Source organism: Papio anubis, chromosome 16, assembly GCF_008728515.1.
Source record: "Papio anubis isolate 15944 chromosome 16, Panubis1.0, whole genome shotgun sequence".
Classification (NCBI taxonomy): Eukaryota; Metazoa; Chordata; class Mammalia; order Primates; family Cercopithecidae; genus Papio; species Papio anubis.
The window spans coordinates 9,137,519-9,159,475 of record NC_044991.1 but is presented as its reverse complement, the minus strand read 5'-3'; the positions used below and the strand labels follow the sequence as shown (position 1 = coordinate 9,159,475).

Genomic DNA, 21,957 nt, shown 5'->3' with positions numbered 1-21,957 from the left:
TTACTCACCAGGACTTGACACTCAGGGGACAGCCCACCCACTGCAGGACCCTCTGGGCCCCAGGAATCCCCTGTAGGTGCCATCTGGGTCTAACCTGGGCCATGAGGCACAGACTGGCCTAGGATTTGGTTTGCCTGCTGACCTCCTAGGTCCCCAGGCAGTGCCCGGCCTCCCTGACCCCCCTGCAGGACCAAGGGCACGTAGTACCCACCACTTCCACCCACACCCACCTTCTCCTTACAGCCCCTGAAGTGCATCATCAAGCACCCCAACGGGACCCAGGAGACCATCCTCCTGAACCACACCTTCAACGAGACGCAGATCGAGTGGTTCCGCGCCGGCAGTGCCCTCAACAGAATGAAGGAGCTGCAGCAGTGAGGGCAATGCCTCCCCGCCCCCCGCCCCGCCCCAGCGCTGGCGTCAAGTTCAGCCCCACGTGCGCCATCAGCGGATCCGATGCATCCAGTCATGGCTTCTTATTCCAAGATGGTGTGACCAGACATGCTTCCTGCTCCCTGCTCAGCCCACGGAGTGACTGTGGTTGTGGTGGGGGGGTTCTTAAAATAACTTTTTAGCCCCTGTCTTCCTATTTTTAGTTTGGTTCAGATCTTAAGCAGATCCATGCAACTGTATTTATTTTTGATGACAACACTCCCATCTAAAGTTTTTCTCCTGCCTGATCATTTTGTTGGCTGAAGGATTCTAGAGAACCTTTTGTTCTTGCAAGGAAAACAAGAATCCAAAACCAGTGACTGTTCTATGAGTGAGTGATTGGTGTCTGTGCCGTTTGTTATCAGCTTCAGGGTCCAGGAAGGGTCTTTTCAGTCAAGATCAGTGGAGGCCCGACAGCCACAGCCACAGTTGGATCCATCACTGCGGTGAAGGAGACCTGAGGTGTGGCAGAAATGTTCTCCTGTCACCTCCCACCCCACCCCACCTGCAGAGCAGCCCTGCCCCCCATGTTCCTGTAGCTTCCCTGCTGGGCCAGAATTGAGTCTCCCAGAGAGTGGCCTTCACTCTCCATCTTCCCTGGGCACTGATATGCCAGGCATGGCCTCATGTAGCCCTCTAAACACTGAGGGTGGGCACAATAGCAGATGAGGCCATCTGGAAAGGGAGTGGCATCAGCTGACACCACCAGCCAGCACCTCCACACTTGGGGGGTCCTGTGAGAGCCGAAGAGGCCAGGGCAGGAGGCAGGTTCCATGGAGGACAAAACTTACTGTAAGGCAAGCGTCCTGGTGTCGGCAGAGGGGCAGGAGGAACCCTGCGAGGCCATGCTGCTGAAGAAACGCTGTGGGCCCAGAGCTGGGGTGTTACCAGCAGTCCCACAAGGTGCTCATGGCAATAGCTGAGATCCGAGGGACAGGTGGTCCCAGGTTTGCTGCTGTCTTGTGTCATGAATTTTGGGTAGGGGGTACCAGCAAAGCCCAGAGCCTCCACTGTTTTGATCAGGAACTGGTCTCCTAGAGCTCAGGGGCTACCCCACCTTTTTCCACAAGCTGGTGGGAAGGTGCCTCCCCTTCATGCCCACTCAATTCCAACTGGCAGCTTCCAGTGCCCAAAGCAGCCACCCCAGGGAAGCCAGCCTTACTCCCTATGTACTTTATGGCTCCACCAGGCTCGGCCAGCCTGGGGCAGCCCAGAGCTCACAGCCCCCACGTGCTGCCACCTGGTGGGGGTTGGGGGAGCCCATCTCTGCGGTAAGAGAGGCCATGCTGTCCCAGCGACAGGAACTGAGTGACCTCAGATCATAACACTGGCCATTGAGACAAGGGTGGCCCCTTCCCTTCTGATGCTGCCATTGTTTATTAAATGGCTTTGCTGTCACTGAAAGCAGCGACTTGAGAAGCTCCGGGGGGAGGAGCAGGGCCTAGATCGTGGAGGAGGGGGGCAAGCTGGTGGGCACTCCTGGCCCTGCCCCACTGTCCAGCTCGAGACACATTAGCCTCAGCTGCTGTTAGCATCAGCCTTAGCTGCTCTTGTCTTCACAGACTGCCGTAGCACCTTCCTGCAGGCTGGTAGGGTCCACTGTCCAGCCCCAGGGCTAGTTGCTGGTCCACCAGGAGAGAAGGCCCAGGCCTGGCTCACTGATGGATCCCTGCCAGGGATAGAGAAAGAACACGCACATTTCACTGACACGCTGGCTTGAACCAACCTGGACGGGAGGTGAGGGGAGCCCAGCAGGCCCAGCACAGGCAAAGTGGAGGATCAGCACACGGCAGCCCAGAGGCTCTGGAGAGACGTGGGAGCCACAGTAGTGCTCCTGATGGGCACGCAGCATGCAGGGCGCAGACCCCTCTCCAGGGACCCCAGGCCCTGACAGGGTCAGGGACCCTTCCTCACCCTCAGGCCTGCCCTCCAGGGCCACCCAGGTTCTAACTGGCAGGAAGGCTGAGCAAACATGAGGCCCATGCTCCTGACACATCCAACAGGGAGCAGCCTTGAGGGCCACTCTTCCCTGGAGCCCTCCCTTTTATTTCACTGTTTTAATGCTGCTCCTACAGGGAGCCCTACCTATTTATTTATTTATTTGTATTTTTTGAAACGGAGTCTCGCACTGTCACCTGAGCTGGAGTGCAATGGCGCGATCCCGGCTCACTGCAACCTCTGCCTCCCGGGTTCATGCCATTCTCCTGCCTCAGCCTCCCCAGAAGGTGGGACTACAGGTGCCTGCCACTCACACCCAGCTAATCTTTTGTATTTTTAGTAGAGATGGGGTTTCACCATGTTAGCCAGGATGGTCTTGATCTCCTGACCTTGTGATCCGCAAGCCTCGGCCTCCCAAAGTGCTGGGATTACAGGCATGAGCCACTGCGCTCAGCAGTCCTACCTTTAATCTCAGGGCTTTGATCTCTCCCAAACCCCTTCCTTGATTTCTTTCTCCCTCAAACGCCTCCCTACCCCCAGTTTTTTAAAGACAGCGTCTCATTCTGTTGCCCAAGCTGTAATGCAGTGGCACAACCTTGAACTCCTGGGCTCAAGGGATCCTCCCACCTCAGCCTCCCAAGTAGCTGGGACCACAGGGCACACCACCATGCCCTGCTAATTGATTTTTGTAGAGACAAGCTCTCACTTTGTCAGCCAGGCTGGTCTCAAACTCCTGGCCTCAAACAATCCTCCCACTTTGGCCTCCCAAAGTGCTGGGGTTACAGATATGAGCCACTGCACCTGGCCTCAAAGCCTCTTTATCATTGGTCGTGTCCAGCATGAGCTCTGTCCCCCTTGCAAGCTGACTTGCCCACCCCACCAGCAGCCATGTACCTTTATTGCCTCACAGCCCTGGCCTACAGAAACCCAGGCTCTCCAGGGAGAAGTGACCAGCCAAGGCCCCCCCAACAGGATCCCTGACCTGCTGGGGGAGATCCCAGAGCAGAACCCAAAGGACACAGCCTCCAGCCCTGCACTCCGGCTCTCCCGCCTCCATGGTGGTTTCAGTGCCATCAGGGCCACTCACCACAAGCGTGTATGGAGCCTCCTTCTTTGGCAGCTCCTCACTGGAAGTGGTGGCATCTGCTGAGCTGGGCCCCGTGGGGGACGTGTCAACAAAGCTCTCGTCCACCACCCGGAAGCGGATCTCCTCGCCGGTGTCCATGTAGAGGTCGTGCGCTCCTTCCTCCGTCTCATACTCCCACACCCACACCTGCTCCGCTTCGTCGCTGAGAGGGTCCAGGGTCAAGACAGCAACCAGATCGTGGGAGGGGCTTCCCTCAGCACCCCCCACCCCAGGAGAAACCAATCCCAGGGTGAGATCACTGTGGCTGGGAAGTCACAGCAAAAGCAGGTCCCAGCCCCATGTGCAAGGCCTGGGCCAAACAGCGAAGAGCAAGCGCTCTTGGATGCCAGGACCGAGGATGGGGAACACAGGGCCCCCAGTCAGACACCACGGCCAGACGCACATGGATCTCAGAGCACCAGAGCAGGAGGGGACGAGACATGGTCCAAGTCCCACCTCTTAAGAGCAACCTGGGCCTCCTGCCACGGGGCCCCACATACCCTTTTCATCAAAGCCTTGCAACAGGCTGATGGGCACCCAAGGACTTGCCGTTTCCAAGAGGATGTAGTGGGATGGGAGGTCACCTACCCAGTTGGATGACAGCTGGTGAGAGAACCAGCCGCGCTGCGCCAGGTTTTCTAACACATCCTGGAGTCACACACAGACCCAGAGCCGTGCGGCCACCCAGCCAGGGCAGCCCCCCTTGGCCCTCCATCGCCCCCAGCAAAGCCCACACAGGGGAGCCATGGGTTCTCTGGTGGCAGTCCCACTGTTGGGTCCTGCCTCTGTGCCAGGTCCCGTGCTGTGCACCATGAGTACAGCTGTGACACATCAGAGTCCTTCCTAGTGAGGAGTCTCAGATTCATGGACAGCCCCACAGAAACAGACAACCCCAGTACAGCAAGGTGAGGGGTGGGACAGGGACAACGGAGGCCCAGAAGGAACACATCTCAGCCCATGACCCAGCACACAGGCAAGGCCTCACGTCCCAGGGACCAGCGTAAGCCTCCAGGGCAAGTGATCTTTAAGATGATTGCTGCAGGGAAAACCTAAGCAAAGTGAACCAGAAATGAATGGTGTCCCCCGGGACACCACAGCTCTAATGGTGTGCAGTGTACAACCCAGACAGCCAAGCCTGACAGCCCCGACAAAGACAGGCACGTGGGCATCACTTCACTCCCTGAATGGGAGGCACAGACAGGCTGGTGCCTCTGGAGCAAAAGCACAGGCTGGGGGCAGGCACGGAGGCCAGTGGCATCAGGTTACAGGACCCAAAGGCCACCCTAAAGAGTGGGGACCTTCCTTTGGAGAGGCCTGAGCTCCTCTGTGACAAACCACTTTAACCTTGGGAGGATACAACTTGGCTGGCTGCTGCAGTGACTCTGGGGGGATGAGAATGTCATCGAAGAAGCCTAGAGAGACTGGAAGGAAGGAAGCAGGTGACGGCCTGAGATGAGGGTTCCCAGTAGACACCAAACATTGCAGGGTCTGATGCTTGACAGGCAAGCCCTGCCCTGGGCTGCTCACGAGGTGGATGTCATTATGGAACACTAGGCCCCTTCCCCACCTAATGCCTCTGCCTACACCACCCACACAGCCGAGCAGCCCTGGGCAAAGCCCGGAGCACCTAGTCCCCAAAACCTCTGCACACAACAGTGACCAGTGGGCGCTGAAGACTCCCAGTCACTTCCACCAGCTTCAGTGCCTACCCTGAAGCCCAGAGTGATGGCCTGACAGTGAAACCTCACTGCTGACGGAGGTCCTTACACAACACATGAGAGGGAGGGTGGGCAAGCTTCTCAGACACCACGGGGAAGGTTCAGCCTCAACACCTGAGCCCTCCCCTCACCATGTGGATGGGCACAGACCTTCTGCCCCTACAGTGTTCCCAAGTCTTGTCTGAGGCATCAGGGCCACTGTTACCGTGTACTCCTTCTGGGCTGCAGCCTTTGATCTTCCCAATTAGAATCTCGTCTAGGAATGGATGAAACACCACGTAGCGAAAATGGACTGGAAATGAAGAAAGCCCGTCAGTGACGCTGACTGGGGCCCCAGCACACTCCCATGTCACCCTCAGGTGCCAGCACACCCGGGGGCCTGTGTGGCTGCTCCATGCCACATCCCCCTGCAGGCCCCAGACCCTCCCCTTGTCTCCTGCAAGTTCACAGCATGGCCCCCACAAGGTGCCAGCAGCAGCTGTCCTAGAATTGGGCACTCCCAAAACTGCCAGGTTACTCACACCTGAGCCCAGACTCTGAGCCATCAGTGGCTCCAAAGTCAATTTCAACCTCCCTTCAGGCTCTCCTTCAGCTCCTAAAAAGGGCAGAAGCAACTGGTAAAGAAAGCAGGGTTTGAAGCTGGGCACAGTGGCTCACGCCTGTAATCCCTGCACTTTGGGAGGCTGAGGTGGGCAGATCACGAGGTCAGGAGATCAAGACCATCCTGGCTAACACAGTGAAACCCCATCTGAACTAAAAATACAAAAAAATAAGCCGGGCGCGGTGGCGCGCGCCTGTAGAGTCCCCGCTACTCGGGAGGCTGAGGCAGGAGAATGGTGTGAACCTGGCAGGTGGAGCTTGCAGTGAGCCGAGATCACGCCACTGCACTCCAGCCCAGGCGACAGAGCGAGACTCCATCTCAAAAAAAAAAAAGGATGAGTCTAAAGAACCATCAAGAGGAAGGAAGCTGGGGTGGTGGTTCATGCCTGTAATCCCAGCACTTTGGGAGGCCGAGGCGGGCGGATCATGAGGTCAGGAGATTGAGACCATCCTGGCTAACACGGTGAAACCTCGTCTCTACTAAAAATGCAAAAAATTAGCCGGGCGTGGCAGCAGGTGCCTGTAGTCCCAGCTGCTTGGGAGGCTGAGGCAGGAGAATGGCATGAACGCGGGAGGTGGAGCTTGCAGTGAGCCGAGATCGCGCCACTGAACTCCAGCCTGGGTGACTGAGCGAGACTCTATCTCAAAAAAAAAAAAAAAAAAACCCAAAAATTATTAGCTAGGCAGGCCTGGCATGGTGGCTCATGCCTGTAATCCCAGTACTTTCGGAGGCCAAGGCAGGCGGACCACCTGAGGTGAGGAGTTCAGCACCAGCTTGACCAACATGGAGAAACCCCGTCTCTACTAAAAATACAAAATTAGCTGGGCATGGTGGTGCATGCCTGTAATCCCAGCTACTGGGGAGGCTGAGGCAGGAGAATCACTTGAACCCGGGAGGCCGAGGTTGCAGTGAGCTGAGATCGAACCACTGTACTCCACTTGGGTGACAAAGCGAGACTGCATCTCAAAAAAAAAAAAAAAAGCTGGGCATGGTGGCAGGCACCTGTAATCCCAGCTACTCAGAAGGCTGAGGTACCAGAATTATTTGAACCTAGGAGGCAGAGGTTGCAGTGAGTGACCCTGTCACTGCCTTCAAAAAATTTATTTTAAAAAGTAGCACAGTGGTTTCCAGGTGCTGGCGGGGTGGGCAATGGGGAATTAGTGTTAAATGGCTAAGGAGCTCCAGTCTGGGATGATGAAAAAGTTTTTTTGTTGTTGTGTTTTTTTGTTGAGACAGAGTTTCACTGTCGCCCAGGTTGGAGTGCAGTGGCACCATCATGGCTCACTGTAGCTTCAAACTCCCAGGCTCAAGTGATCCTCCCGTCTCAACCTCTCAAGTAGCTGAGCCTACAGGAACATGTCATCATGCCCAACTCATTTTTTGTAATTATTTATTTATTTATTTATGTGAGATGGAGTTGCGCTCTTTTTTTCCAGGCTGGAGTGCAATGGCGCGATCCTGGCTCACTGCAACCTCCGCCTCCCGGGTTCAAGCGATTCTCTGCCTCAGCCTCCTGAGTAGCTGCGATTACAGGTGCCCGCCACCATGCTCAGCTGATTTTTGCATTTTTTTAGAGACAAGGTTTTACCATATTGCCCAGGCTAGTCTCAAACTCCTGGGTTCAAGTGATCAGACTCCCAAAGTGCTGGGATTACAGGCACGAGCCGCCACATCTGCCCTATGAAAAAGTTCTGGAGGTGGGCCGAGTGCAGTGGTTCACGCCTGTAATCCCAGCACTCTGGTAGGCTGAGGCAGGAGGATCACAAGGTCAGGAGATTGAGACCATCCTGGCTAACACAATGAAACCCCATCTCTACTAAAAATACAAAAAATAATTAGCTGGGCTGCAGGTCATGCCTGTAGTCCCAGCTACTTGGGAGGCTGAGGCAGGAGAATGGCTGAACCCGGGAGTAGCGGAGCTGGCAGTGAGCCGAGATGGCACCACTGCACTCTAGCCTGGGCGACAGAGCAAGACTCCGTCTCAAAAAAAATAAAACAAGAATATGAATGTGCCTAATGCCACTGACTTGTACACTTAAAATGTTTAAATTGATAAATTTCGGCCGGGCGCGGTGGCTCAAGCCTGTAATCCCAGCACTTTGGGAGGCCGAGGCGGTGGATCACGAGGTCAGGAGATCAAGACCAACCTGGCTAACATGAGAAACCCCGCCTCTACTAAAATATTGAAAAAATTAGCCGGCACGGGAGCGTGGCGCCTGTAGTCCCAGGCTATTTGGGAGGCTGAGGCGGAGAATGGCGGAACCTGGGAGGCGGAGCTTGCAGTGAGCCGAGATCACCACCGCACCCAGCCTGAGACACAGTGAGACCCGCCTCAAAAAAAAAAAAAAAAAATTGTAATTTCATAAGTGTATATTTTACAATAGAAAAAATGAAACAAAAAAGGAAAAAGAAAAATGAAACAAATGGGATAAACCCGTTAAAAAAGGCAAAAAAAAAAAAAAAAAAAAAAAAAAAAAAGGCCAGGCATGGTGGTTTCACACCTAATCCCAACACTTTGGGAGGCTACAGGTTGATTGCCTGAGGTCAGAGTCTGACTATCCCATTTAACATGAACCTCATTTCACTACAAATAAATTTAATAGGTGTGGTGGTGGGCAACCTGTAATCTCAGCTACCGAGGCTGAGGCAGGAGACGGCCGGAACCCGGAGGCGAGAGGTTGCAGTGGAGCCAAGATCGCGGGCCACCGCACCCAGCCTGGGCAATAGAGAAGACTCCGTCTCAAAAAAAGAAAAAGAAAAAAAGGTGGGGGTGTCTCTGCACCGACTCTGGCTGAGGAAGCTGCCTCATTTGCAAATCAATAAAATATTTTAAAATGTTAAAAAATAGCCAGCGCCAGTTCACGCCTGTAATCCCAGCATTTTGGGAAGCCGCAGGCAGGCAAGATCACGAGGTCAGGAGATCGACCATCCTGGCTTACACGGTGAAACCCTCGCCTCTACTGAAAATACAAAACATTAAACCAGGCATGGTGGTGGCTTCTTATAGTCTCAGCTTCTAGGAGGCTGAGGCAGAAGAATGGCGCGGAACCCGGGAGGCGGAGCTTGCAGTGAGCAGAGATGGCTTTACCGCCTCCAGCCCAGGAGACAGAGTGAGACTCGCCTCAAAAAAAAAAAGGCCGGGCGCTGGGTGGCTCAAGCCTGTAATCCCAGCACTTTGGGAGGCCGAGACGGGCGGATCACGAGGTCAGGAGATCGAGACCATTCTGGCTACACAGTGAAACCCCGCCTCTATTAAAAATACAAAACTTAGCCGGGCGAGGCATGGCTTCTGTAGTCCTGGTAGCTACTCGGGAGGCTGAGGTGAGAATGGCTGTGAACCCGGAGGCGGAGCTTGCAGTGAGCTTGATCCGCCACTGCACTCCAGCCTGGGTGACAGAGCGAGACCCGGCCTCAAAAAAAAAAAAAAAAAAAAAAAAAAAAGTTAAAAAATAAATAACTAAAGGTGGCCACAAAGGAGCACTGCTCTGGAGCTGAGAGCAGGGCCCCCGATCAGAATGGGGCAGGTGGGGGCAGGGTACAGCAGGTCCCAGGAGGGTGTGGAGAACAGGGGCTGGCACCAAATAACGAGGGGTAGACTTAGCCAATGGGGGTCAGGGTCCCATGCCACAAAGGCCATCATCTGTGAGCACGCCCTACGTGCCCGGCACTAGACCAAAGCTTCGATCAGATTTGCTCATTGACTCCTCACAGATATTTAATGAGGGAGGAAGGTTCTATTACTGTCATTATACTGTGTGCACAGATAGGGAAACCGAGTCTCAGAGAGGTAGAGCAACCGCTCCCAAGGCCCAAGCAAATAAATATTTCTCTGAACAAAGGTGAAGGCACAGCATGACCTGGTGCTGAGCCCTTCCAGCACTGGCTTGGTGACAGCCCTGAGTGAGGCGGCAGGGTTGCAGGAGTGGGAGCAGTGGGAACAGGGCCTGGGGTCAGGCGTCAGCCTCAAAGCATGGCAATTGGTTCCCACAACAAAAATCACAGCTCACCCTGCATGGTGCTCAGCGGGAGTTTTATAGCTGCAGGGTTAACCCCATTGTACAGAGGAGGAAACTCAGGCTGAGAGAGGCAGAGGTACCCACCCAAGGTCCCCATCCAGGAGGCCAGAGCCAGAATTAATTCAAATCTAGGTCCCTGTGATCACTCCATGCCTCCCACCTGATTCCCAAGAAAACAGAGACCCAGGAGAGATGAGGGTGGGGGCTAATAAAAGTCAGCAGTAGAAATCTTCCAAATGAATAGACAGAATTTCCTCCAACATTTTTTTTTTTTTTTTTGAGACAGAGTCTCTCTCTGTCACCCAAACTGGAGTGCAGTGGCGTGTTCTTGGCCTCATGGGTTCAAGCGATTCTCCTGCCTCCACCTCCACCTCCCAGGGAGCTGAGATTACCAGCACGCACACCACCATACCTGGCTAATTTGGTTTTTTTTTTGAGACACAGTCTTGCCCTGTCGCCTAGCCTGGAGTGCAGCGGCACAATCTCGGTTCACTGCAACCTCTGCCTCCCGGGTTCACGCCATTCTCCTGCCTCAGCCTCCCGAGTAGCTGGGACTACAGGCACCTATCGCCACACCCGGTTAATTTTTTGTATTTTTAGTAGAGACGGGATTTTACCATGTTAAGCCAGGATGGTCTCGATCTCTTGACCTCGTGATCTGCCCGCCTCGCCTCCCATCGTGCTGGGATTACAGGCCTGAGCCACCGTGCCTGGCCCAATTTTTGTATTTTTAGTAAAGATGGGTTTCACCATGTTGGTCAGGTTGGTCTCGAACTCCTGACCTCATGATCCGCCCACCTCAGCCTCCCAAAATGCTGGGATTACAGGCGTGAGCCACCATGTCCGGCTTTTTTTTTTTTTAATTTTTAGTAGAGACGAGATTTTGCCATGTTGGCCAGGCTGGTCTTGAATTCCTGACCTCAGGTGAAACACCCACCTTGGCTTCCTGAAGTGCTGGGATTACAGGCATGAGCCGCCACACCCGGCCCCAGTGTGACTTTTTTCTCCAAGTTTTTCTGCAATTTCTAGTACCTATTACCACTTGTCTCCTGGACAACCAAGGCCCCTGTCCAAATGCGGAGACTGGGCTGAGCTCGGCCTCCTTCTCTGTAAACAGAGGCCCTTGTGGTTGTTTTCACATCACAGTCTTATTTCTCTGCTAATGAAAATGCTCCTAGTCCATACAAAGACAGCCCGTCTCTTCGGCCTCTCAGCGTAGCATGGTAACATCTATGTGAACTAATTAATTCGCTGAATGGCTGGACACAGACACCAGGCAGTCTCACAGCATACTCTGGAATGTTCTGGCATCTCTGTGCCGAGAGGCTGACCAGTATGGACTACCACAGGGCTTATCCATCACAGGCTCATGTGACAACCACCTGGCACCTTGTTGTAAAACAGCCTTTGGGGCCGGGGGCAGTGGCTCATGCCTATAATCCCAGCACTCTGGGAGGCCGAGGTGGGCGGATCACGAGGTCAGGAGTTCGAGACCAGCCTGATCAACATTGTGAAACCCCGTCTCTACTAAAAATACAAAAATTAGCCAGGTATGATGGTGCATGCCTGCAATCCCAGCTACTCAGGAGGCTGAGGCAGGAGAATCACTTGATGCCAGGAGGTGGAGGTTGCAGTAAGTCAAGATCGCGCCACTGCACACTCCAGCCTGGGCGACAGAGTGAGACTCCGTCTTTAAAAAAAAAAAAAAAAAAAAAAATTGGCTGGGTGCGGTGGCTCACACCTGTAATCCCAGCACTTAAGGAGGCCAAGGTGGGTGGATCACAAGGTCAGGAGATCAAGACCATCCTGGCTAACACGGTGAAACCCCGTCTCTACTAAAATTACAAAAACTTAGCCAGGCGTGGTGGTGGGTGCCTGTAATCCCAGCTACTCAAGAGGCTGAGTCGGGAGAACGGCGTGAACCCAGGAGGCAGAGCTTGCAGTGAGCCGAGATCGCACCACTGCACTCCAGCCTGGGCAACAGTGCAAGACTCCGTCTCTGAAAAAAAGTATTTGGGCCCACCCCCAAGATTCTGACTCAGGAGGCTTGGGGCAGGCTGAGAACTGTGCTTCTGAGTGTCCAAGGAATGGCAGGCTCGGTGCCTGCGCTCTGGGAGCCTGAACCCTCTCAATGGGCCTCTCACTGTCTTCTACACTGGCTTGGTCCAGACATGAGAATGAAGAATGCCCCTCTCCCGGGGCTCAGCACCTCCCTTGACTGCTGGTCCCCACTCCTCTCGGCGTGGTCCTCTCTCTACTCCTCCCTCTTTCCAGGATCTGGTAATCACCCTCCCATCCTTGGATGCACACCCCTTTGCAATGTAACTGCACTTTCTCCCACTCAGAGGTGAAGTCGATTTCTCCATACCCTCACCCTAGCCAATGGGATGGAAGCAGAGGCTTGAGAAGTACTTATGCACTGAACTTTGGAACCTTAAAACCGCCAAGCCCAGCCTGGCCTACTGAAAGATGAGACCATGTGGGGCAGAGATGGGCCAGCCCAGCCCAGGCTCCCAGTAACCAACCAATCTGCCAACCTTCAGAATGTGAGACCATCCTAGATCGTCCAGCCCCAGGCCAGCCAGCCCAGAGGAAAACCACCCAACTGACCCACAGAATAGGGAGAAACAATCCAAGCTGATAAGTCACTGAGTGCTCGCTAGGTGCTAAGGCTCGGTCCTAAGAGCGTTCATGTATTAACTCCTTAATCCTCACAACAGTCTTGGAATATAAAATCTATCCTGAACTGCACGTGACAGATGAGGAAGCAGAGGCACAGAGCCATGACATATTCTGCCAGGACACACAGCTATTAAGAGGCAGAGTTCAGCTTTGAATCTCGAGACCACACTCTTACTTACTATGTCCTACTATCGAAGTCCCCTCCCACAGCCAGCCTGCTGATCCCCCTTCCGTCTGCTCTCCACAGGCAGTGGGCAGTCCGAGGAATGGACAAGGTGCAGGGCTCAGTAGCAATGAGACCAAAAGGGCACAGACATAGAGCTATGATGTCAGAGCTGAAGAGGCCTTGAGAACCACCTAGTCCACATCCCAGGCCTCACAGATGAGGAAACAGAGGCCCAGAACAGATAAGTCTGCTGCTGTCACCGGGTCAATTCCTGGCCAATTCAGGATGAGGCCCCAGGTCTCTCAACCTCCAGGACTCCCAGCACCCTCTGGCCATCTCTTTGGCTTTAACCTTTTAAAATTTTTAAATATTTTATTTATTTATTTATTTATTTAAAGACAGTGTCTTACTATGTTGCCCAGACCGGCCTTGAACTCTGTGGCTCAAGAGATCCTTCCACCCTCAGCCTTACAGGCACATACCACTGAACCTGGCTTTGGTTTGAACTTTTGCTACAGAAAACTGAGCCCCAAGAAACCCAATGCCCCAGGGACAGAAGATACCCACCTTTGGTGTGTGATGCGCCATCCCCAGGGAATACATAGGCATCCTCCAGTTTGGTGATATCAAACAGACATATGCAGAGTCCCACGTTGTACACGACCTGCATGCATACAAACATAGACACACAAGTACACATGGACACAGAGTGACCACAGGCCCAGCTCCCAGGCAGTCTGAACCCCTCACAACCGCAAGCAAGCCATGATTATTTCCTTCTTAAGGTGAAAATGAGTTTGTGGAGGAAACCAGGGTAAGGAACCTCAGAACGATGCAGAGATCTGGAAGGAGCAGGGCCTCGGGTGACAAAACAGGTCCAGGTTCCAAGGCCAGCTCTACCACCCACTGTGTGACTGCCAAGAGGGTCACTTCACCTCTCTGAGCCTCAGTCTCCCCATCAGAGAATGGGAAATACCAGGCGGCAGGGTTATAAAATAAAGAGAGATAACAGATGTGAAGCCCCTAGCCTAGTGCCTGGCTCGTATGCTGAAAACAATCATCATTGAGGATCTTTGTTATTACTAGTGAGGACCAGTGACAGGAATGCTAGCTAAACGTGCAGTCTCCGACATCCCAAAGCCAATGCCAGAGCTCACAGTTTAGTAAGCGTCAGAACCATTGTGCTCACAACATCTTAGACACACAGATGCAGCCACAGGGACTGCAGCTGGCAGAGGGACACATGACCTAGGCCCCAAGAATGTGCAGAAATCCCATGCCCCCACCCCACACCATGGTGGTTCAAACAACTGGCTACTCAGTGTCTGCTTATCTGCCACCATGTCATCACCCCCACTTAGAACCCTTGCAGGAACTGTCCAAGAATTAGCAAGAAGCTCAGAGAACTCAGAGTTGTGGCCAAACCTCACCAAGATAAGGCCACAAGATCCATGCCCTTTGTCAGACCATGGATTTCTGTTTGGGTCTCCTCTCAAATGATTCATCTAATTGACTACTATAAGACTTGTCCCAACAGGACCTGTACTCCAAAGGGACTCCATTCCCTTCTTGGACTTTCTACCCCTTCTCTCTCCACAAGGTCCGTACCTCATCCCCCAACAGACCCTCACCTTCAACCTCACAAAGTAACTAGCAGCCATCCACTTAAAGACTCCATGAGTTCCCTTCACCACCTAACAACCTTCAAATCAACCTCACCTCTTCTGAAGGGACTGCCTCAGGAAGCTGAGCTTCCTCTTTCTGGCTCCTTCTCAGTCCATCACCTCCTGATGCTCCACGGATAAAGACCAGTACCTCATCCTACAGGGCTGTGTGGCCTGGCCCCCACCCACCTTTCCAGCCTACCCTTCCCTCTGCCCAAGCCACACCAGCCTCTTCCACACCATGGTGGGTATTGTACCCCTTCTTTTTTTTTTTTTTTTTTTTTTTTGAGGCAAAGTTCCACTCTTTTCACCCAGGCTGGAGGGCAATGGCACGATTTCAGTTCACTGCAACCTCCGCCTCCTGGGTTCAAGTGATTCTCCTCCCTCTGCCTCTCAAGTAGCTGGGATTACAGGCGCCCTCCACCATGCCCAGCTACAGCTACTTTTTGTATTTTTAGTAGAGATGGGGTTTCACCATGTTGGACAAGCTGGTCTCGAACTCCTGACCTCGGGTGATCCACCAGCCTCAACCTCTCAAAGTGCTGGGATTACAGGTGTGAGCCACCGCGCCCTGTCTGTATTCCTTCTTCACAGGGCCTGTGCACATGCCAGTTCCTGCCTTCAGGGCTCCTCTCTCCACCCAGTCCCCTCCCACCCCAGAAAGGAATCCTCTGGTTGGCTCTACTTCACCATCAGATCTCAGTTCCAACCCCACCTCCTCACCAAAGCCGCAGGTTCCCTCATTCCAGGGGATGGTCCTTTGTTCCCACAGGTGTGTGAACACCTGTCCCTCATAGCATTTACCTCAATTTGTCACCACACCCTCAACTATGGACCCCTCTCATTCATATCTGCTTTTCCCAGCACACTATAGCTCAGAGCCTTGCCTCTGTTTCATTCAACAGACAAATGGCTGGGCGCAGTGGCTCACGCCTGTAATCTCAGCATTATGGGAGGCTGAGGCAGGCAGATCACCTGAGGTCAGGAGTTTGAGACCAGCCTGGCCAACATGGCGAAACCCTGTCTCTACTAAAAGTACAAAAATTAGCTGGGCGTGGTGGCAGGCACCTGTAATCCCAGCTACTCAAGAGGCTGAGGCAGAAGAATAGCTTGAACCAAGGAGGTGGAGGTTGCAGTGAGCCAAGATTGCACCACTGCACCCCAGCCTGGGCGACAAGAGCGGGACTCTGTTTAAAACAAAAACAAAAAACAAAAACATAAAATTATGGAACACCTACTGGTGCCAGGCTCTGGCTAAGTGAGGGGATACTTCAGGGAAGAAGACAGATAAGTCCCTGCTCTCAAAGAGAGGGAAAGGAAAAAGTCTAAGATGGAAAGAGTGATGCGATACCTGGAAAGGGAGGACTGCCAGAGAAATGGCAGTGGGAGGACCTCTCAGCTGGCACTAAGGCACATAGGCACGGCGCAGAGATGGCGCACAAATATTGGCTGCTAGAATGAAGGGATGAACCTCCTGACAGTTAGTTAACTCTGTACTACCAGAACTGTTCATCTTCACAAAAACAATGCACTGGCCCAGAGCGGTGGCTCACGCTTGTAATCCCAGCACTTTGGGAGGCCAAGGTGGGGAGATCAAGAGATCGAAACCATCCTGGCCACATGGAGAAACCCCGTCTCTACTAAAAATACAAAAATTGGCCGGGCACGGTGGCTCACGCCTGTAATCTCAGCACTTTGGGAGGCCGAGGCGGCGGATCACGAGGTCAGGAGATCGAGACCAACCAGGCTAACATGGTGAAACCCCGTCTCTACTAAAAATCCAAAAAAAATTAGCCGGACGTGGTGGCGGGCCCCTGTAGTCCCAGCTGCTTGGGAGGCTGAGGCAGGAGAATGGCGTGAATCCGTGAGGCAGAGCTTGTAGTGAGCCGAGATCGCGCCACTGCACTCCAGCCTGGGCGACAGAGCGAGACTCCATCTCAAATAAATAAGTAAATAATAAAAATAAAACTAAATACAAATACAAATACAAAAATTAGCTGGGCATGGAGGCGCGTGCCTGTAGTCGTCCTAGCTACTCGGGAGGCTGAGGCAGGAGAATTGCTTGAACCCAGGAGGCGGAGGTTTGCAGTGAGCCGAGATTGCGCCACTGCACTCCAGCCTGGGCGACAGAGCAAGACTCCGTCTCGGGGAAAGAAAAAAAAAAAAAAAGAAACGAAACAAAACAAAAACAACAAAAAACTAATGCATGGCTGGAAGGACAGCAACATTTTATCCCCATTTTACAAATGGAAACTTAGGCCCAGAGGGGGTAACTTGCCTGCAATTGCAAAGTAATTTAGAATTGTAGAGTCTGACACTTCCAGTTACAACTCCCTTTTTTAAGCCCATTTTCTTTTGATCCCCTTCAACATCCTGTTTCACGGTGAACAGAAGTTCTGAGACATTAAGCCGCTTGCCCACGGGAGGCCAGGCCTGCGGCCGGTGGGCGGCGCTGGCTCTCCCGCGCCAAGGCCTGCCCGCGAGCCGTGGGCCCAGTACCTTGTTGGCCAACTTCTTGTTCAGCTCCTCGGCAATGGAGTCGTTGAGCTTCCTCTCAAACTGCCAAGGGGGGATCCGCACCGTGTCCACCATCTCCACCAGGACAAACATCCCGGTCTGCGCTGGGGGCTCTAGGAACGGGAGGGTCAGTCAAGCACCAGGGCCGGGGGCGGGGAGGATCCCCGAGCCCCTTGGTCCCGTCGCGGTCGCTGAGGCCCCCAGGCTGGCAGTGAGGCTGCACGGGGCGGTCTCGGGTGCCCGGTCCGGGCCATGCTCCGCTACTACAACGGGAGGAAACCGAGGCCAGAAGGAGGCGCTCTCTGTTCAGAGCTCCGGGTGCGCGCCCGCGCCGCGCGACCCCGCCACGCCACGCCCCGCACCCGCGCCACGTGCCGCCGCACGTACCACGCACCACGCACCGCACACAGCCGCTCGGTTTTGCGTGGCTGCGGGCGAGATTCCGAATCCATCGCTTCCGGAAAACCCACCAATAAGAAGCCTCTGTCCGTCCGAGGCGGACAGAGCGTGTACCCGCGCACTGCGTGGGGCGGGGAGGGGGCGGGGCCTCCTCCTTTCACCGGAGAGAGCGTTTTCCCAGCTCCCGACGGCGCTTTCTGGTTGCTAGGCGACCTCCGTGCAATACTGCCTGATTATCCCTCGCCTGGCCTGTGCTTTACCCGCCTTGCTGTCCTCCGCACAGCAGCCAGAGTGATCCTTTGGGAACGCAAACATATATTACCACATCTTCTAAGTTAAAAAAAAAAAAAAAAAAAAAAAACACCGCAAACATAATATGCTTAGCACCCTTAAGTGTTCCGGAGACAAGGAGAATTGACAGGAAAGGAACAGTTGGGACTTTTCTGGGATGATGGAAATGTTCTGTATCTTCTTTTCGGTGGTATAACATTGACGTATACAAGTGTCCAAACTAATTGAACTCAGGGCAAGATTTTTGCATTTATTTGTAGACATTATATCCCAATTGAAAAGTGATAATAAATTGGAACAAAAACTACAACCCATTGAACTTAGAATACTAAATCCAAGCCAGGGGTGGCAGTGCACACCTGTAGTCCAGTGATCTACAATCATGCCACTGCACTCTGGCATGGTGACAGTGACACCCCATCTCTAAACGAAAGAGAAGAAGGAGAAGGAGAAGAAGGAAAAGAAGAGAAAGAAGAAAGAGAAAAGCAGAAAGAAAGAAGAAAAGTCCAAAACCTTTATGGTAGTTCACATGGCCTTGCAGGATCTGATCATACCCCCTCCTATAGCCCCATCATGCTCTCTCTCCCCAACATTGCAGTCTCATTCGTCTTCACGTGATACTTAGCATGGGCTAAAAGAATTTGGTAACTTGCCCAAGATCATGTGTTGACAAGTGGTAGAGATGGGCCCAGTCTGAACCTCACTACCCTGCCTTTAAAAACTGGTGAGGTGGGCCGGGCGCGGTGGCTCAAGCCTGTAATCCCAGCACTTTGGGAGGCCGAGACGGGTGGATCACGAGGTCAGGAGATCGAGACCATCCTGGCTGACACGGTGAAACCCCATCTCTACTAAAAAAAATACAAAAAACTAGCCGGGCGAGGTGGCGGGCGCCTGTAGTCCCAGCTACTCGGGAGGCTGAGGCAGGAGAATGGCGTGAACCCGGGAGGCGGAGCTTGCAGTGAGCTGAGATCCGGCCACTGCACTCCAGCCTGGGCGACAGAGCGAGACTCCGTCTCAAAAAAAAAAAAAAAAAAAAAAAACTGGTGAGGTGTACATGTATACTGTAGTGTGTTTTAACCAAAATAACAATTTAGGTACTTAAAAAAGATCCTTGGGGTAAATGACAGAGGCACTTGGAAATGTACGGTGCCTTAATTTGCTGATTTCACAAGCATAGTGATCTCTCAGTGACACTGGCTGCAGTGATGCTAAATGTGGCCTTCCCTGCATGTATGTTTTTATTTTTAGGTCTGCTTCTATAGGATTTGAGGTACTTGAGGACAGGAGCAAATGCTACTTCAGCTCTTTATTCCCACAATCCCCTAACACATTCCTAGGAAGCATTGAGTAAAGGTGTTTAGGAGATTAACATTAATTCTTCCTCTCAAATGCTTCCTCTTTATTCCACTCCCACTACTATTGCTTTGGTTCAGGCCTTTTTTTTTTTTTTTTTTTTTTTTTGAGACGGAGTCTCGCTCTGCCGCCCAGGCTGGAGTGCAGTGGCCCGACCTCAGCTCACTGCAAGCTCCGCCTCCCGGGTTCACGCCATTCTCCTGCCTCAGCCTCCCGAGTAGCTGGGACTACAGGCGCCCGCCACCTCGCCCGGCTAGTTTTTTGTATTTTTTAGTAGAGACGGGGTTTCACCGTGTTAGCCAGGATGGTCTCGATCTCCTGACCTCGTGATCCGCCCGTCTCGGCCTCCCAAAGTGCTGGGATTACAGGCTTGAGCCACCGCGCCCGGCCTTTTTTTTTTTTCTTTTGAGATGGAATCTTGCTCTGCCTCCCAGACTGGAGTGCAGTGGCGTGATCTTAGCTCAATGCAACCTCCACTTACTGGGTTCAAACGAGTCTCCTGCCTCAGCCTCCCAAGTAGCTGGGATTACAGGCTCCCACCACCACACCCGGTATTTTTAGTAGATGTAAGGTTTCACCATGTTGGCCAGGCTGGTCTCCAACTCCTGACCTCAGATGATCCTCCCACCTCGGCCTCTCAAAGTGCTGAGATTACAGGCATGAGCCACCGTGCCTAGCCAATATCTGGTCATTTAAAAGTATGTGGTGGGGCCAGGCGAGGTGGCTAACGCCTGTAATCCTGCCACTTTGGGAGGCCGAGGCAGGCGGATCACGAGGTCAGGAGATTGAGACTATCCTGGCTAACACGGTGAAACCATGTCTCTACTAAAAATACCGAAAAAAAAAAAAAAAAAAGTAGCTGGGCATGGTGGCACACACCTGTGGTCCCAGCTACTTGGGAGACTGAGGCAGGAGGATCATTTGAACCCTGGAGGCAGAGGTTGCAGTGAGCCGAGATTGCGCCACTGCACTCCAGCCTGGCAACAAAGTGAGACTCCGTTTCAAAAAAAAAAAAAAAAAAGAGTGTGTCGTGGCCAGGCGTGTGGCTCACGCCTGTAATCCCAGCACTTTGGGAGGCCAAGGTGAGAGGATCACCTGAGGTCGGAGTTCAAGACCAGCCTGACCAACATGGAGAAACCCCATCTCTACTAAAAATACAAAATTACCCGGGCGTGGTGGCGCATTCCTGTAATCCCAGCTACTCGGGAAGGCTGAGGCAGGAGAATTGCTTGAACCTGGGAGGCGGAGGTTCCGGTGAGCGGAGATCGCGCCATTGCACTCCAGCCTGGGCAACAATAGCGAAACTCCATCTTGAAAAAAAAAAAGTGTGTCGCACCTCCCTCCCCCCACTCTCTCTCGCTCCTCTTTTCCCCATGTGACGTGCCCGCTCCCCCTTTGATTTCCGCCATGATGGGAAGCTTCCTGAGGCATCCCTGGAAGCTGAGCCTATGCCAGCACCGTGCTTGCTGTAAAGCCTGTAGAACCACGAGCCAACTAAACCTATTTTCTTAATTTTTTTTTTGAGACGGAGTCTGGCTCTGTCGCCCAGGCTGGAGTGCGGTGGTGCGATCTCGGCTCACTGAATAACTCCACTTCCCGGGTTCACGCCATTCTCCTGCCTCAGCCTCCCAAGTAGCTGGGACTACAGGCGCCCACTACCACACCTGGCTAATTTTTTGTATTTTTAGTAGAGATGGGGTTTCACCGTGTTAGCCAGGATGGCCTCGATCTCCTGACCTCGTGATCCGCCCGCCTTGGCCTCCCAACGTGCTGGGATTACAGGCAGGAGCCACTGCAACCGGCCAACCTATTTTCTTTATAAATTAACCAGCTCTGTCGCCCAGGCTGGAATGCAGTGGCGCCATCAGGGCTCACTGCAACCTCCACCTCCCCGATTCAAGTGATTCTTCTGTCTCAGCCTCCAGAGTAGCTGGCTGGGACTACAAGCGTGCGCCACCACGCCCGGATAGTTTTTGTATTTTTAGTAGAGACAAGGTTTTGCCATGTTGGCCAGGCTAGTCTCAAAGTCTTGACATCAAGTGATCCACCCGCCTGGGCCTCCCAAAGTGCTGGGATTCCAAAGTGAGCCACGTTAGCCAGGTATTTCTTTTTCTTTTCTTTTTTTTTTTTTTTTTGAGGCGGAGTCTCTCTCATGCTGAGTTGGAGTGCAGAGGTGCCATCTCAGCTCACTGCAGCCTGCGGCCTCCCCTGAGTTCAGCTGATTCTCCTGCCTCAGCCTCCTGAGGTAGCTCTGAGACTGCAGGCACATGCCACTGCTCTAGCTGAATTTTTGTAGTTTAGTAAGCAGGGGAGTTTCACCATATTGAGCCAGGCTGGTCTCAGACTCACAGCCTCAGATTGATCCTCCTGCCTCGACCTCCCAAAGTGCTAGGATTACAGGCATGAGCCACCGCGCCTGGCCCAGGTATGTCTTTATAGCAATGTGAGAACGGCCTAAAACAACCCACATGTGATGCTGTTCTCATTCATTCATGCATTCATTCAACATACCGTTGTGCCCAGTTGTTGGAGATGCAATGGAGAAGAAAACTGGGCCTCAAACCCAGCTTCAGCTCAGAGCACTTGGTACTGGAGTTGGGGGGCAGTGGGGCGGGCATTGAGAGAAAGAGAGCGCTTGTACTCTCAGGTAATTAAAAGTATTTGGAGCCAGGCACAGTGGCTCATGCCTATAATCCCAACATTTTGGGAGGCCGAGGCAGGAGGATTGCTTAAGGTCAGTTTGAGACCAGCCTGGGCAACAAAGTGGGATACTGTCTGTACTAAAAAAAAATAAAATAATTAGCTGGGTGTGATGGCACTTGCCTGTAGTCCTAGCTACTTGGGAGGCTGAGATAGGAGGATTGCTTGAGCCCAAGAATTCAAGGCTTCAGTGAGCTTTGATCATACCACCGCCCTCCAGCCTGGGTGACACAGCAAGACTCTGTCTCTAAAATAAATAATAATATTTGGGCTGATTTACATGGGAAATGAGAACTGGTAAACTAAGAGATTAGAGACCTAAGCAGCATCCAGATCAGAGGGCCTTATGATTAT

The 21,957-nt window shown here is 53.0% G+C and overlaps 2 protein-coding genes across 3 annotated transcripts in view; one reads left to right on the top strand and one right to left on the bottom strand.

The window, feature by feature from the left end:
- Positions 1-763, top strand: part of ACO2 (aconitase 2) — a 60,345-nt gene extending 59,582 nt beyond the window's left edge. For both annotated transcript variants that reach the window (XM_003905606.4, XM_009217385.4), the window contains exon 18: positions 244-763. In XM_003905606.4, the coding sequence (XP_003905655.1) occupies positions 244-378 (135 nt within the window). In that variant the 3' untranslated portion in view covers positions 379-763. The remainder of the gene's footprint in view (positions 1-243) is intronic.
- Positions 764-1,785: 1,022 nt separating this feature from the next.
- POLR3H (RNA polymerase III subunit H) lies at positions 1,786-17,371 on the bottom strand. Its single transcript, XM_003905608.4, has 7 exons — positions 17,248-17,371; positions 16,843-16,973; positions 13,247-13,343; positions 5,420-5,506; positions 4,854-4,917; positions 3,458-3,659; positions 1,786-2,101 (listed from the first exon to the last, which is right to left on the bottom strand). Exons 2-7 carry the CDS (start codon positions 16,951-16,953, stop codon positions 2,048-2,050), a joined length of 615 nt encoding a protein of 204 aa, XP_003905657.1. The 5' UTR covers positions 16,954-16,973; positions 17,248-17,371; the 3' UTR covers positions 1,786-2,047.
- Positions 17,372-21,957: the final 4,586 nt, after the last annotated feature.

Coding starts and splice junctions, on each gene's coding strand:
- POLR3H (XM_003905608.4), bottom strand. CDS start 16,953: ATGTTTGTCCTGGTGGAGATGGTGGACACGGTGCGGATCCCCCCTTGG. Junction 13,344..16,842: donor ACAAGAAGTTGGCCAACAAG/GTACTGGGCCCA, acceptor GTATGCATGCAG/GTCGTGTACAACGTGGGACT. Junction 4,918..5,419: donor CAGCCCAGAAGGAGTACACG/GTAACAGTGGCC, acceptor CCTTCCTTCCAG/TCTCTCTAGGCTTCTTCGAT.